General features: G+C 51.5%; 1 protein-coding gene across 2 annotated transcripts in view; it reads right to left on the reverse strand.

Moving 5' to 3' along the window:
- Positions 1-6,747: 6,747 nt before the first annotated feature.
- mst1 (macrophage stimulating 1) overlaps positions 6,748-13,545 on the reverse strand; it is a 127,267-nt gene continuing 120,469 nt past the window's right edge. For both annotated transcript variants that reach the window (XM_070895862.1, XM_070895861.1), the window contains one exon: positions 6,748-7,452. In XM_070895862.1, the coding sequence (XP_070751963.1) occupies positions 7,294-7,452 (159 nt within the window). In that variant the 3' untranslated portion in view covers positions 6,748-7,293. The remainder of the gene's footprint in view (positions 7,453-13,545) is intronic.

Here is a 13,545-nt window from a genome sequence, read left to right on the forward strand (position 1 = left end):
CCTGAAAAGGGCCGCATGCGTAAAAGGAAAGTGTCGCAATCATCTTCATCTCGACAGAGAGTGCAGTAATGTTGTAATGAGCTGTCAAATCTCATTGATCATCTCTTTTCAGAAGCGCAGCCTTCGAACGCACTGTGGATCGGTCAGGTCCAAAGTATGAGCACTTCTCCCTGAAAATCCTTTGCGGGTAAGACCTCCTCCTCCTCATCAGTCTGCGACCTCCTCCATTACCCTGATAACTTTGCTCAATAAACCTTCTCCCATCTAGATCCTGCATTGGACAGATATTCAGTAATACAGGCTGAGATAGTACAGGCCCCATTCTTTTTAAATCTCCAGATTTTTCAATGAAGAAAATATAACTGAAATGCCTTCTATCTGTACTCAACACCAATAAAAATACCTTTCCCATTGTAAATCCCAAAGTAAATCGCACTGTAAATTACGCTGTAAATCTCACTGTAAATCCCACTGTAAATTGCACTGTAAATCGTGCTGTAAATCCCACTGTAAATCGCACTGTAAATCGTGCTGTAAATACCACTGTAAATCACACTGTAAAGTCATTGTAAATCCTATTGTAAAGTCACTGTTCCCCTCTGAATACTGAGGTGCTGCTTTTGCTGACTGTTCCTGATTTCAAAATGGCGGCACCGAGCACTACCGCCCATTCCTGCCCACTGAAGATCGAGTAAAACCACCTTCTCCAGGTCGGTATGCAGCTCCGGTGGTTTGTCGGCGGTATGTCATGAAAATCGGACATTTTGGGCGGTATGCGGGCGGTTCTGCATGGCGGTGGTATGTCAATGAGGAATCTTCCGCCGAGCGGTATGTTGGCAGTATGTACCTGTTTTTGGACGGAACTTCTATTTTTTGGCAGTAAGCGGGCGGTAGTGGGCGGTATGTCGATGAATTTCGGACCCAAGTACTCTTATCACTGGTGGATGCCTCCCATGTTGTAGTTGTCAGAAGGGTGATCACTGCTGTTGCCGTCCAACAGGCCGCCATTGAGCTGTGGGTTTATCTGAAACAAAATAGTTAAGAGACATGCTGCTAGCCCTCTTGTTGGTAGAAACAGAATTGTATATGGACCATGTCTCTGAGCCACAGCCCTGTAGACCATGAGCTTGGTGCCAGATTTGAGGGTCTGATCTTCAAACACTGTCTTCCTCAGGTAGCCTTAGGCTGCGCTGGCCGCACTGGAGGCAGTGTTGGACCTCGTCGATGTCTACCCTTGCTGATAATAGGCTCCCAAGGTATGGAAAGTGGTTCACGTTGTCCAAGGCCGCGCCGTGGATCTTGATGACTGGAGGGCAGTACTGTGTGGCGGGGACAGGTTGGTGGAGGACCTTTGTCTTACAGATGTTTAGTGTAAGGCTCGTGCTTTTGTACGCCTCAGTGAAGATATTGACGACAGCTTGGAGTTCAGCCTCCAATCGCTGGAGAACTACCACCAAGGAGGACTCCACAAGATCCTGCAAATCCCCTGGGAGGACAGATGCACCAACGTCAATGTTCTCGATCAGGCCAACATCCTCAGCATCGAAGCACTGACCACACTCAAACAGCTCCGTTGGGCGGGTCACATTGTCCGTATGCCGGAGACAAGACTCCCAAACCAAGCGCTCTACTCGGAATTCCTACACCTCAAGCGAGCCCCAGGTGGGCAGAGGAAACGTTACAAGGACACCCTCAAAGCCTCGCTGATAAAGTGCAACATCCCCACCGACACTTGGGAGTCCCTGGTCAAAGACCGCCCTAAGTGGAGGAAGTGCATCCAGGAGGGCACTGAACACCTCGAGTCTCGTCGCCGAGAGCATGCAGAAATCAAGCGCAGGCAGCGGAAGGAGCATGCGGCAAACCAGGCTCCCTGCCCACCCTTTCCTTCAACCATTGTCTATCCAACCTGTGACAGAGACTGTAATTCCCGTATTGGACTGTACAGTCACCTGAAAACTCACTTTTAAAGTGGAAGCAAGTCTTCCTCGGTTTTGAGGAACTGCCTATGATGATGATGATGATGATGAGAAACAGAATGTGAATGATATGGCTTAACCTTTGACCAATGTTTTCACCTACTCCCTCCTGGTGTATCCAGGCATGTGCACGTATCGCTCGTCATGAGGACCATGTAGGGTCCAGACCATCGAGGTGCCAGTCCCGGTTTGGATGGAACTCTCTTTACCATTACCCTGTCTCCCACCCTCAGAAGCCCTGATGGCTCAGGTTTGTTATGCCTGTAATGCACTTATGAATGACTCCACGAGGCAATGTGTTGTACTCAAACTGTAGTGACCTTGGTCCTTTATTCGTAACTCCAAAGTGAGGCACAAGCATGGTGGGCAGCCTTTTATACTGGGCCCTGCACACCTATGCAGGTGACCCTCAGGCCTCCCACTGCAGTGCCCTCTGGTGAACAGCATCTGCCACAGGGGCAGGAAACCCCAGTCTCCACCAGTTGCACCCTCTAGTGGTGCCATCATAGTATATACACAGTGTAAACCTTAATGATAGTACATCAGGTAACAAGTCTCCATCTTATGCAACTATACAGTGACTACACAGAGAGTATATCTATAGTCTGCATATATAACAGGGTTCGGGCCAGTGCCTATCTCGGGCCATTGCCTTTTGTTGCTGCTTTAATTCCGCTTTCACCCCCTGAAGTTGTTACGTACCACGTAATCCTATCCCTCAATGACCCTGGCTCGCCATCCCCTACTATCACCCCATCTGGCAGTCTCATAGCCCTCCCAGTCATACGGGGCAGCCCTATTATGCGACTGGAGATCACTCGCAGTCTCATTAATAGATGGTCGGGAGGACATCTACCCGGCAGATGGAGTATAATGTTGGAAAGTGTGAGGTCATGCACTTTGGCAGAAAAAAATCAAAGAGCAATTTATTATTTAAATGGAGAAAGACTGCAAAGTGCCGCAGTACAGCGGGACCTGGGGGTACTTGTGCATGAAACACAAAAGGATAGAATGCAGGTACAGCAAGTGATCAGGAAGGCCAATGATATCTTGGCCTTTATTGAAAAGGGGATGGAGTATAAAGGCAGGAAAGTTTTGCTACAGCTATACAGGGCCACACCTGGAATACTGCGTGCAGTTTTGCTTTCCATATTTACGAAGGAGGCAGTTCAGAGAAGGTTCACTAGGTTGATTCCAGGGATGAGGGGGTTAACTTATGAGGAAAGATTGAGTAGGTTGGGCCTCTACTCATTGGAGTTCAGAAGAATGAGAGGTGATCTTATCGAAACGTATAAGATTATGAGGGGGCTTTACAAGGTGGATGCAGAAAGGATGTTTCCACTGATGGGGGAGACTAGAACTAGAGGCATGATCTTAGAATAAGGGACCGTCCATTTAAAACAGAGATGAGGAGAAATTTCTTCTCTGAGAGGGTTGTAAATCTGTGGAATTTGCTGCCTTGGTGAGTTGTGGAAGCTGGGACATTGAATACATTTAAGACAGAAATAGACAGTTTCTTGAGCGATAAGGGGATAAGGGGTTATGGGGAGCGGGCGGGAAGTGGAGCTGAGTCATAATCAGATCAGTCACGATCTTATTAAATGGTGGAGCAGGCTCGAGGGGCCGTATGGCCTACTCCTGCTCCTGTTTCTTATGTTCTTATGTTCTTTTACCGTGCTTGCAATTGTTTTTACAATAGATGTTTTCAGGGTCCTATTCATATATTCCACCATTCCAGAACTTTCAGGGTGGTAAGGTATGTGAAAGCTCCCAATAACTGGATTTTCATTTTCATGAGGCCAATTTTCCACATTGCCGATTTTTTGGCACAGTTGTAGAGTAACGGCTGATTTTTTAGTGGCCGACTGCGCCAAAAACAAGTTGCAAGTTTCGCCGTAATAAACTTTGAATTTGGCACGGCGCAGATTGTCTTTAAGCTCTGTGGGTGGAGCCTAAGTTTTGCGCCAAAAAATTGAGGCGGCGTTCTGTGCAGGCACCAAAAGAAAATTCCCGTTTTCCACGTGACGGGTGTGAGAACCTTCGGAGCTGCTTGTGTGGAGAAATATGGATCATGGGACAAGGAGCAGGAATTTTCTACCAGAAGAAACTGAGGCCCTGGTCTCTGTCATTGAGAGCCGATAGCACGAGCTTCAGAACAAACGTCCAGTGATTCTAAAGCCAACGAAATGAACAAACGTTGGGACAAAGTTGGAAATGGTTTCTCTGCAGTGGTGACTATCCTGAGGACCCGCAGGCAGTGCAAAAAGAAATGGCAGGACCGTGGCAAAACAGTCAGTGTAAGTAATATTTTCATTTATGGACTGGAATTACAATTGTAAATGTGTCCATGGGTGTGCCACCACAGCAGACCCATTCTCTTAAAAAGATCCATTTTTATCTTTGCAGAGGAAGGTGGCACACAACAGAGAGTGACCAGGAACTGGAGGAGGGTTGGCAAATGTGCCCCCACTGACACCCCTGGCAGCGAGGGTCGCTGGTATGATTGGTGCTGGCTCTAGGTCAACAACCGGTGCATAAGCTGGGCCCAGCATACAGAGAGAGGGCAAGTCCTGCAAATTCCACAGTCTGACTTGGCTAAATGTTAAGTCCTGCGTGGGCTAGCCACGCTTCGGTTTATGGGATGTCCTCTCTGTCAGCTACGCTTTGGTTTATGTAATGTGCTATCATTCATCGTGGTCCTTCAAATGAGCCTGCGTTGTATGAGCCTACTCATGCCACCCTGCCCCCTCCCCTGCTGCTCACCGATCGTCTGTTCGGTTATATTTTGCAGAAGTTGCGCCGATCCCTGAGGAAGCACAGCCCCTGACACAGAAGGACAATCATTCACAGAGGAGCCGGACCAGGATTTTGGCCCCTATTTTCCACTTGCCCGATTTTTGGCGCCTGCGTGCAATAACATTAGATTTTTTTTTACTTGATTGCGCAAAAAAAAAATCACAACTTTCCCCAAAGTAAAATTTGCCGCTGCGCTACCCAAAGTTAATTCTGGGGGCGGAGCTGCAAGTGTACGCCAAAAACTCTGCGCATGCGCAAAAAAGCTGAGGCTGCCATGGTAACCAGAGACACACTGACAGCTGAAGCAAGCGGAAGCCCCCCCACCCCCCAGCTGTAACTCCGACCAGACAGCACTGCCCCCCCCCCACTGTAACCCCGATATCCCCCCGTTGTAACCTCGACCGGACCCCCCCCCCCCCGCTGTAACCCCTCTCCCCCCCACTGTAACCCCGACCAGACAGGACTGCTCCCCCCCACTGTACCCGCTACAATCGTGGGCCTAAGGCCCCCCCACCACTCCCAGTCCCCCTCCCATGGCGAGTTGAAGTCCCACGGCATAAGCACTACAACTCAACGCTCGGCTTTAAAAGCAGCCCGGGCTCTGCTCTTGTGTCTGGTCGAGCCCGCGATCCTGCTCGGCCGGCACTCCCTCGACCCGTGCCTGGAGGCCGGCCAACAACGATTGTGTTGGGGTGGACAGTCGCGATTTGGGTGAAAAAAAACCCAGCTAAACAGGGTTATTTCAGTTCCCTCCGAATAAATTATACATTTCTTTTTTTACATTGTCTCGCTCCAAAAACTCGGAAATTACTCGATGAGGACAGGGTGATAATCTCTCTCCCCTTTCCTCCTTCTCTCTCCCCATTCCTCCCTCTCTCTCCCCATTACCCTCACTCTCTCTACCCATTTCTCCCTCTCTCGCTATTCCCCCCCCTCCCCATTCCCCTCCCTCTCTCTCCCCATTCCCCTCCCTCTCTCTCCCCATTCCCCTCTCTCTCCCACTTTCCCCTCATCCTATCGTTCACAGCACCAGGGGATTCCACCCCATACCCCACCACCCCCAAACACCCACCCCTACCCCCACCCACAAACCCCCAACCCCACAAAACCCCCCCCAATACCCCACAAAACCCCCACCCCATCAAATCCCCAGCCCCCCAAACTCCCACCCCCAACCCCCCCCCACCCCACCAAACCCCCCACCCCACCAAACGCCCCCCCTACCCCCACCCCCAACCCCACCAAACCCCCCACCCCCCGCCCCACCAAACTCCCAGCAGCCCCAAACCCCCCCCCCCCACAAAACTCCACCGTTACCCCCATCCCCAAACCACCCACCTTCACGCTCGGCAGAGGTTTGGTGGAAATTCCATTGATATCAGGTGTAAAAGTTGATATTCTGTTGTCCCATTTCGGTTCAAGGTTTCAGGATGTTTCTCACAACAGGGCTAGGAGCTAATGGTTGAGGGTGATGTGCAATAGTGCTTGTGATTTCAGTGTGGAACACTCCAATGTTAATTGATATACTTGCACAAAGCGGATTATGTTGGCCCAACATTGATGTGACTGAGAAATGGAAGCTTGTTCAATATTTATTTTGGATGGAAGTGTTAGTTGGTTATCACTTGTGTACAAATAAAAACTATATTTAAATAATGTTGTCATTACAATGATGTCATTAGTGTCAGGTTTGATAATGGGATTTAAGACTTCGTTTCACAGATGCTCTGAAGCTCTACTTTAAATAGAACATATAAAATAATAAAAAGTACATCATTCTCAGGAATATGACATTTACTATACAATACACTGACTGTACTGTGTGCTGTGTGGGTATACGTGATGAGACACACAGATGCAACTGTAAAGGAGGGTAGAATTAATTGTCATCAATTCCTAAAAATGATAGAAGTATGGAAAGAACTGTAGCACACCTCAATGACCTATCAAAAGCAGTGCTGATTGAAAATCTGCAATTTAATGAAATAAGCATCTCGTACATAACTTAACTAATCCATTACTGCATTGAATAGCAAACCCTGCCAACATAATGAGGTTTGAACATTAAACCACTTTTCAGTTCTGCAAAATAGTTAAAGGTGATTATTCTGACAGCCACACAAAAATAATGTTGCATCAAAAACAGGTGCTGGGCAGTGAGGACAGAAATAACTCTTTTAGGGAGTACAAAACAAACATTAGATCGAGTGCCCCCCGATCTGGGGGACACTCCAGACACTTATACCTGCCCTCTTTTTTTGGTTTTTTTTGTGATTTTTTGGGGCAATAAAATCATAAAGTTTACAAATGCCCCCTATAAAAGGGGAGGGGGACACTAAAAACCCCGGCAATTAAGACAAATTAAACTTTAAATCATAAAATAAATTAAAATTTGGTTGCCGGGCGTGATGATGCATTCCAGTCCCTCCGGCACCCAGAGGACAGACATATTTATGGCATCGCAGGTGCAGCTGCTGGTTGTTACATCTCCCATTGAAAGCATGAGCTCTGATCCTCATGTCTACAGTTCCATGACTTTCTTTATCCAGTCCACAAACATTGCGACTCGTACAAAGATCCCGGGCCGATTGGGCCGACCGCACCCACGGCCTGGAATGATGACTCCCTCCAGCACCCAGCAATCATGGGCAAAACAAGCAAGGGGCCCACCGTAATCCCGCTGAAAGACATCACAAACTGCGTTAGGTTTGATGGGAACACAAGCGCAGTAACAGATACCGTCCCTGAAGCCCATCTCACTTGAGGAAGGGTTTTCCAAACATGGAGCACTCATCTCATTCCCCATTCTGCAGACCCGTGTCTCTCACCCTCCGCACTGTTACCCTGTCCCACCCACTCTGTGTCTCTCACCCGCTGCACTGTTACTCTGCCCCACCCACTCTGCAGGCTGTGTCTCAAACCCTCCGCACTGTTACTCTGTCCCACCCACTCTGTGTCTCTCACCCTCTGCACTGTTACTCTGTCCCACCCACTCTGTGTCTCTCACCCGCTGCACTGTTACCCTGCCCCACCCACTCTGCAGGCTGTGTCTCAAACCCTCCGCACTGTTACTCTGTCCCACCCACTCTGTGTCTCTCACCCTCTGCACTGTTACTCTGTCCCACCCACTCTGTGTCTCTCACCCTCTGCACTGTTACCCTGTCCCACCCACTCTGCAGGCTGTATCTCAAACCCTCCGCACTGTTACTCTGTCCCACCCACTCTGCAGGCTGTGTCTCAAACCCTCCGCACTGTTACCCTGTTCCTCCCACTCTGTCTCTCACCCTCTGCACTGTTACCCTGTTCCTCCCACTCTGTCTCTCACCCTCTGCACTGTTACCCTGTTCCTCCCACTCTGTGTCTCTCATCCTCTGCACTGTTACCCTGTCCCACCCACTCTGCACACTGTGTCTCTCACCCTCTGCACTGTTACCCTATTCCTGTATGACAAAATTCTGGGCTCAAATGCGGCAAACGACCAGGGAGTCAACATTGTTAACGCGGTACACAGTTCTCTAGGCAGACAAGGGCAATCAGACATTCAACAGAGACAATGGCTAGCTGAACGGCGATTCATGCCATCGCAATGGACAATGCGGCCAGTAATGGGGCCATCAACACCTGTTAATGGTGCGCTTAAGGACAGTTACAGAGACAGTCAGAGACGATCGACTAGTAATGGACCTTTTGTTTCCAACAACGGGGCCTCCAGCTCATGCTGGAGGTGTGGAGGCAAACACCCAGCCAGAGCTTGCAGGTATCAGCAATATACCTGCAGAAACTGCAACGTCAGCGGTCACTTGGCGCGTATGTGCAGGAAGCCCGCAGCCAGGTTAATGTATGAGGAGGACGGGCCCGATGTAAGCCCTACGAGTCTAAATGAATACTGGGGGAAATTGCTGGAAGCTGAAGTTCAACGAGTTCATGTGGAGCACATATACAGTTCATATACCAGGACGCCACCAATAGTGATGAAAGTGCTCCTCAATGACATCCCAGTATCAATGGAGCTAGACACGGGGTCCAGCCCGTCCCTGATGAGTATCAAACAGTTCGAAAGGTTGTGGGTGTCCAAGGCCAGGAGGCCAAAATTATTGCCGATTGACGCACAGCTACGGACATATACAAAGGAGATCATTCCGGTGCTAGGCAGCGCCACGGTAGTCGTGGCGCACAAAGATTCGGAGAACGGGTTGCCACTCTGGATTGTCCTAGGGGACGGTCCCGCACTACTAGGGGGGAGTTGGCTTGCTGTCATGAACTGGAAATGGGGCGATGTCAATGCAATTTCTTCTGTGGAGCGAGTATCACGCTTACAGGTCCTGGACAAATTTGACTCATTATTTCAACCCGGCATCTGCACTTTCATGGGGGCCAAGGTAGTGATTCAGATAAACCCGGACGCCAGGCCAATACACCACAAGGCCAGAGCGGTGCCGTACGTAATGCGGGAAAAGATAGAATGTGAATTGGACCGCCTGCTGAGGGAAGGCATCATCTCGCCAGTCGAATTCAGTGACTGGGCGAGCTTGATCGTGCCGGTCCTCAAGGCGGATGGGTCAGTCAGGATATGTGGCGATTACAAGGCCATCAATCGGGTGTCACTCCAAGACCAGTACCCACTACCGAGAGCGGAGGACCTCTTTGCGATGCTATCCGGTGGCAAACTTTTTTCAAAATTGGACCTGACCTCAGCTTACATGACCCAGGAGCTGGCGAGTGATTCGAAGAAGCTGACCACCATCATGACACACAAGGCGTTGTTTGAGTATAAGAAATGTCCGTTCGGGATTCGTTCGGCCGCCGCGATCTTTCAGTGAAATATGGAAAGCCTCCTCAAGTCGATTCCAAGGACAGTGGTTTATCAATACAACATCCTCATTACGGGTCATGATATTGAAGAACACCTCCACAACCTGGAGGAGGTGCTACGCAGACTGGACCGGGTAGGGCTGAGACTGAAAAAGGCGAAGTGTGTCTTCTTAGCTCCAGAGATAGAATTCCTGGGGAGGAGGGTAGCAGCAGACGGAATCAGACTTACTGCGTCCAAAACGTAAGCGATCCAGAGAGCACCCAGACCCCGTAATACGACAGAGCTGTGTTCGTTCCTGGTGCTCCTGAATTATTTTGGCAACTTTCTTCCCAAATTGAGCACGCTGTTAGAACCGCTACATGTGCTCCTACGCAAAGGTCGCAATTGGGTCTGGGGGGACAGCCAGGAAAGGGCTTTTGATAGAGCACGCAATTTGTTATGCTCCAACAAACTGTTAACGTTATATGACCCATGTAAGAAACTTGTTTTAACGTGCAATGCGTCGTCCTATGGGGTCGGGTGTGTGCTGCAGCATGTGAATGCCAATCGTCAGTTACAGCCAGTAGCTTATGCCTCCAGAAGTCTGTCCCAGGCAGAAAGGGGCTACTGGATGGTAGTAAATGAAGCGCTAGCATGTGTATATGCAGTAAAAAAGATGCACCGGTAGCTGTTTGGCAGGAAATTTGAGTTGGAGACGGATCACAAACCCCTAACGTCCCTATTAGCCGACAACAAGGCCATAAATGCGAATGCTTCGGCCCGCATACAGAGGTGGGCACTTACGTTAGCCGCCTATGACTACACAATTCGGCACAGACCGGGCACTGAAAACTGCGCCGATGCACTCAGCAGACTCCCACTAGCCACCACTGAGGGGGCAACTGAGCATGATGCTGAGATGATCATGGCTGTGTGAAGCTTTCAAAAGCAAAGGCTCACCTGTGACAGCCCGTCAGATTAAAGTCTGGACAAATAAAGACCCGCTACTGTCTTTAGTTAAGAAATATGTTCCGAATGGGGACTGGGCATCCACGTACAGGGCATGCCCTGAGGAATTTAAACCGTTTCATAGGCGCAAGGATGAACTCTCGATTCAGGCCGATTGCCTACTGTGGGGAAACCGAGTCATTATGTCCCAGATGGGCAGAGAGGTGTTTATCAGAGAACTTCACAATGAGCACCCGGGCATTGTCATGATGAAGGCAATTGCCAGGTTACACGTTTGGTGGCCAGGGATAGATGCAGGCCTGGAACTTTGTGTTCGCAGGTGCAACACGTGTGCTCAGCTGGACAACGCACCCAGGGAAGCCCCCCTTAGCCCCTGGTCCTGGCCCGCCAAGCCATGGTCATGCATCCATGTGGACTACGCAGGTCCTTTCATGGGAAAAATGTTTTTGGTTGTAGTAGACGCATACTCCAAATGGATTGTGTTGTGTATTGCTCTGGTGCATTAAATGTATGATAAGTACAATGGTGCACCACAGAGGGCGCTGTGGTGGGAAACCTGAAAGTACCTGCAAGGGGCAGTATAAAAGGCTGACCACCATACCTGTAGAGCACTCTGGAGATGATCAATAAGGGACTAAGGTCACAGCAGTTAGATTAACACCAGACCGTGTGGAGTCAGTGATTTGTGTGCTACATACACCACATTGGTGACAAGGAAGCGGACGAACTCCACGCAACCATGGCTACTCTGGGCTCGCTAAAGGATTTTACCATGGGCAATGATTGAGAGGCCTTTACGGAAAGGCTCGAGTACTACTTCACAGCAAACAATCTGATGGAGGACACGGATGCACTGAGAGAGAAGCGTAAGGCGATATTGATTTCCAGTTGTGGCGATGAGGTTTACTGTCTCGTCAGGGATTTGCTGGCACCCGGGAGCGCTCGGGACAAGTCATATGAGGAGCTGACTGAACTCATTCGTGACCAGTTGAAACCGAAGGAGAGCATCCTCACGGCCAGATACAAATGTTACCGTCACTGCAGACCCGAGGGCCAGACCTCAGGAGACTCGCGGCGTCGTGTGATTTTGGGGCACACCTTGACGAGGCGCTGCGGGACGTTTGCATCATGGGGATTGGCCACGAGGGCCTCCTTCACAAGCTGCTAGCCACGGAACCCACAGTCATCCTGACAAAGGCCATCACCATCAGCCGGGCATATATGACCTTGACGTGCAGCACCAAGCAAATGATCCACACAGTCTCGAACCCGGCAGGCACTGTCCACAGGATAGCGGCCACCATGGACAAAACTGCAGAACGTGACTCTGCCCGGGGCAGAGAGCATGGATCTCGGGGTCCTGGAACTCAGAGTCCGCTGAGGGGGGCCAATCAAGCAGCACCATGCTGCCACATTAAAGGCCACCTTCAGCGCAAGTGTAAAAGAAATCGGACTCACCATGTGGCTGAGGAGATGGGGGATGATCCACTGTTCAGTGAGGAGCAGGCAGAAGATGAGGTGTTGGGACTGTATACGTGCACCGACGATTCGCCCCCAGTGATAATGGAAGTAAAAATTGACGGAGTCCCAGTGAGTATGGCAGTGGTTACGGGGTCGGGTCCGTCGTTGATGAGTCAGAGAACTTTTGAAAAACTGTGGGGTAACCCGGCTGTACGACCCAAGCTGGTCCCGGTCACAGCAAAGCTACGTACTTACACGAAGGAACTGATACCTGTTCTCGGCAGAGTGGATGTACAGGTATCTCACGGGGGCGTGATGCACAGTTTACTTTTATGGGTCATTGCAGGCGATGGGCCGACGCTCCTCGGCAGAAGTTGGATGGGAAAGGTCCGTGGGTGATGGGAAGCCTTCTTCACTCCTCCGCAGACTGCTGCTCCCCGGGTTTCCAAAGGGCAGCGGCAACCGAGCTGGAGCTGCAGCAGCAGCCCAGAACTCCTGGCCCCAAGCAATCCTGCAGCCTCAGCCTCCACTCAAGGCTACAGGTGCGGGCACATTGCGGGGATGTGGGCTGGAGACAGCGGGAGAGGTGGCCACGGAGACAGCAGGAGAGGTGGCCACGGAGACAGCAGGAGAGGTGGCCACGGAGACAGCAGGAGAGGCGGCCACGGAGGCAGCAGGAGAGGTGGCCACGGAGACAGCAGGAGAGGCGGCCACGGAGGCAGCAGGAGAGGTGGCCACGGAGACAGCAGGAGAGGCGGCCACGGAGGCAGCAGGAGAGGTGGCCACGGAGACAGCAGGAGAGGTGGCCACGGAGACAGCAGGAGAGGTGGCCACGGAGACAGCAGGAGAGGTGGCCATGGAGACAGCGGGAGAGGAGGCCACGGAGGCAGCAGGAGAGGTGGCCACGGAGACAGCAGGAGAGGTGGCCACGGAGGCAGTGGGAGAGGTGGCCACGGAGACAGCGGGAGAGGCGACCACGGAGGCAGCAGGAGAGGTGGCCACGGAGACAGCAGGAGAGGTGGCCACGGAGGCAGCAGGAGAGGTGGCCACGGAGACAGCGGGAGAGGCGACCACGGAGACAGCAGGAGAGGTGGCCACGGAGGCAGCAGGAGAGGCGACCACGGAGGGAGCAGGAGAGGTGGCCACGGAGACAGCGGGAGAGGCGACCACGGAGACAGCGGGAGAGGTGGCCACGGAGACAGCGGGAGAGGTGGCCACGGAGGCAGCAGGAGAGGTGGCCACGGAGACAGCAGGAGAGGTGGCCACGGAGGGAGCAGGAGAGGTAGCCACGGAGGGAGCAGGAGAGGTAGCCACGGAGGCAGCAGGAGAGACGGCCACGGAGACAGCAGGAGAGGTAGCCACGGAGGGAGCAGGAGAGGTAGCCACGGAGACAGCAGGAGAGGTGGCCACGGAGGCAGCAGGAGAGGTGGCCACGGAGGCAGCAGGAGAGACGGCCACGGAGACAGCAGGAGAGGTGGCCACGGAGACAGCAGGAGAGGTGGCCACGGAGGGAGCAGGAGAGGTAGCCACGGAGGGAGCAGGAGAGGTGGC

Source organism: Pristiophorus japonicus, chromosome 12 (assembly GCF_044704955.1).
Source record: "Pristiophorus japonicus isolate sPriJap1 chromosome 12, sPriJap1.hap1, whole genome shotgun sequence".
Lineage (NCBI taxonomy): Eukaryota > Metazoa > Chordata > Chondrichthyes > Pristiophoridae > Pristiophorus > Pristiophorus japonicus.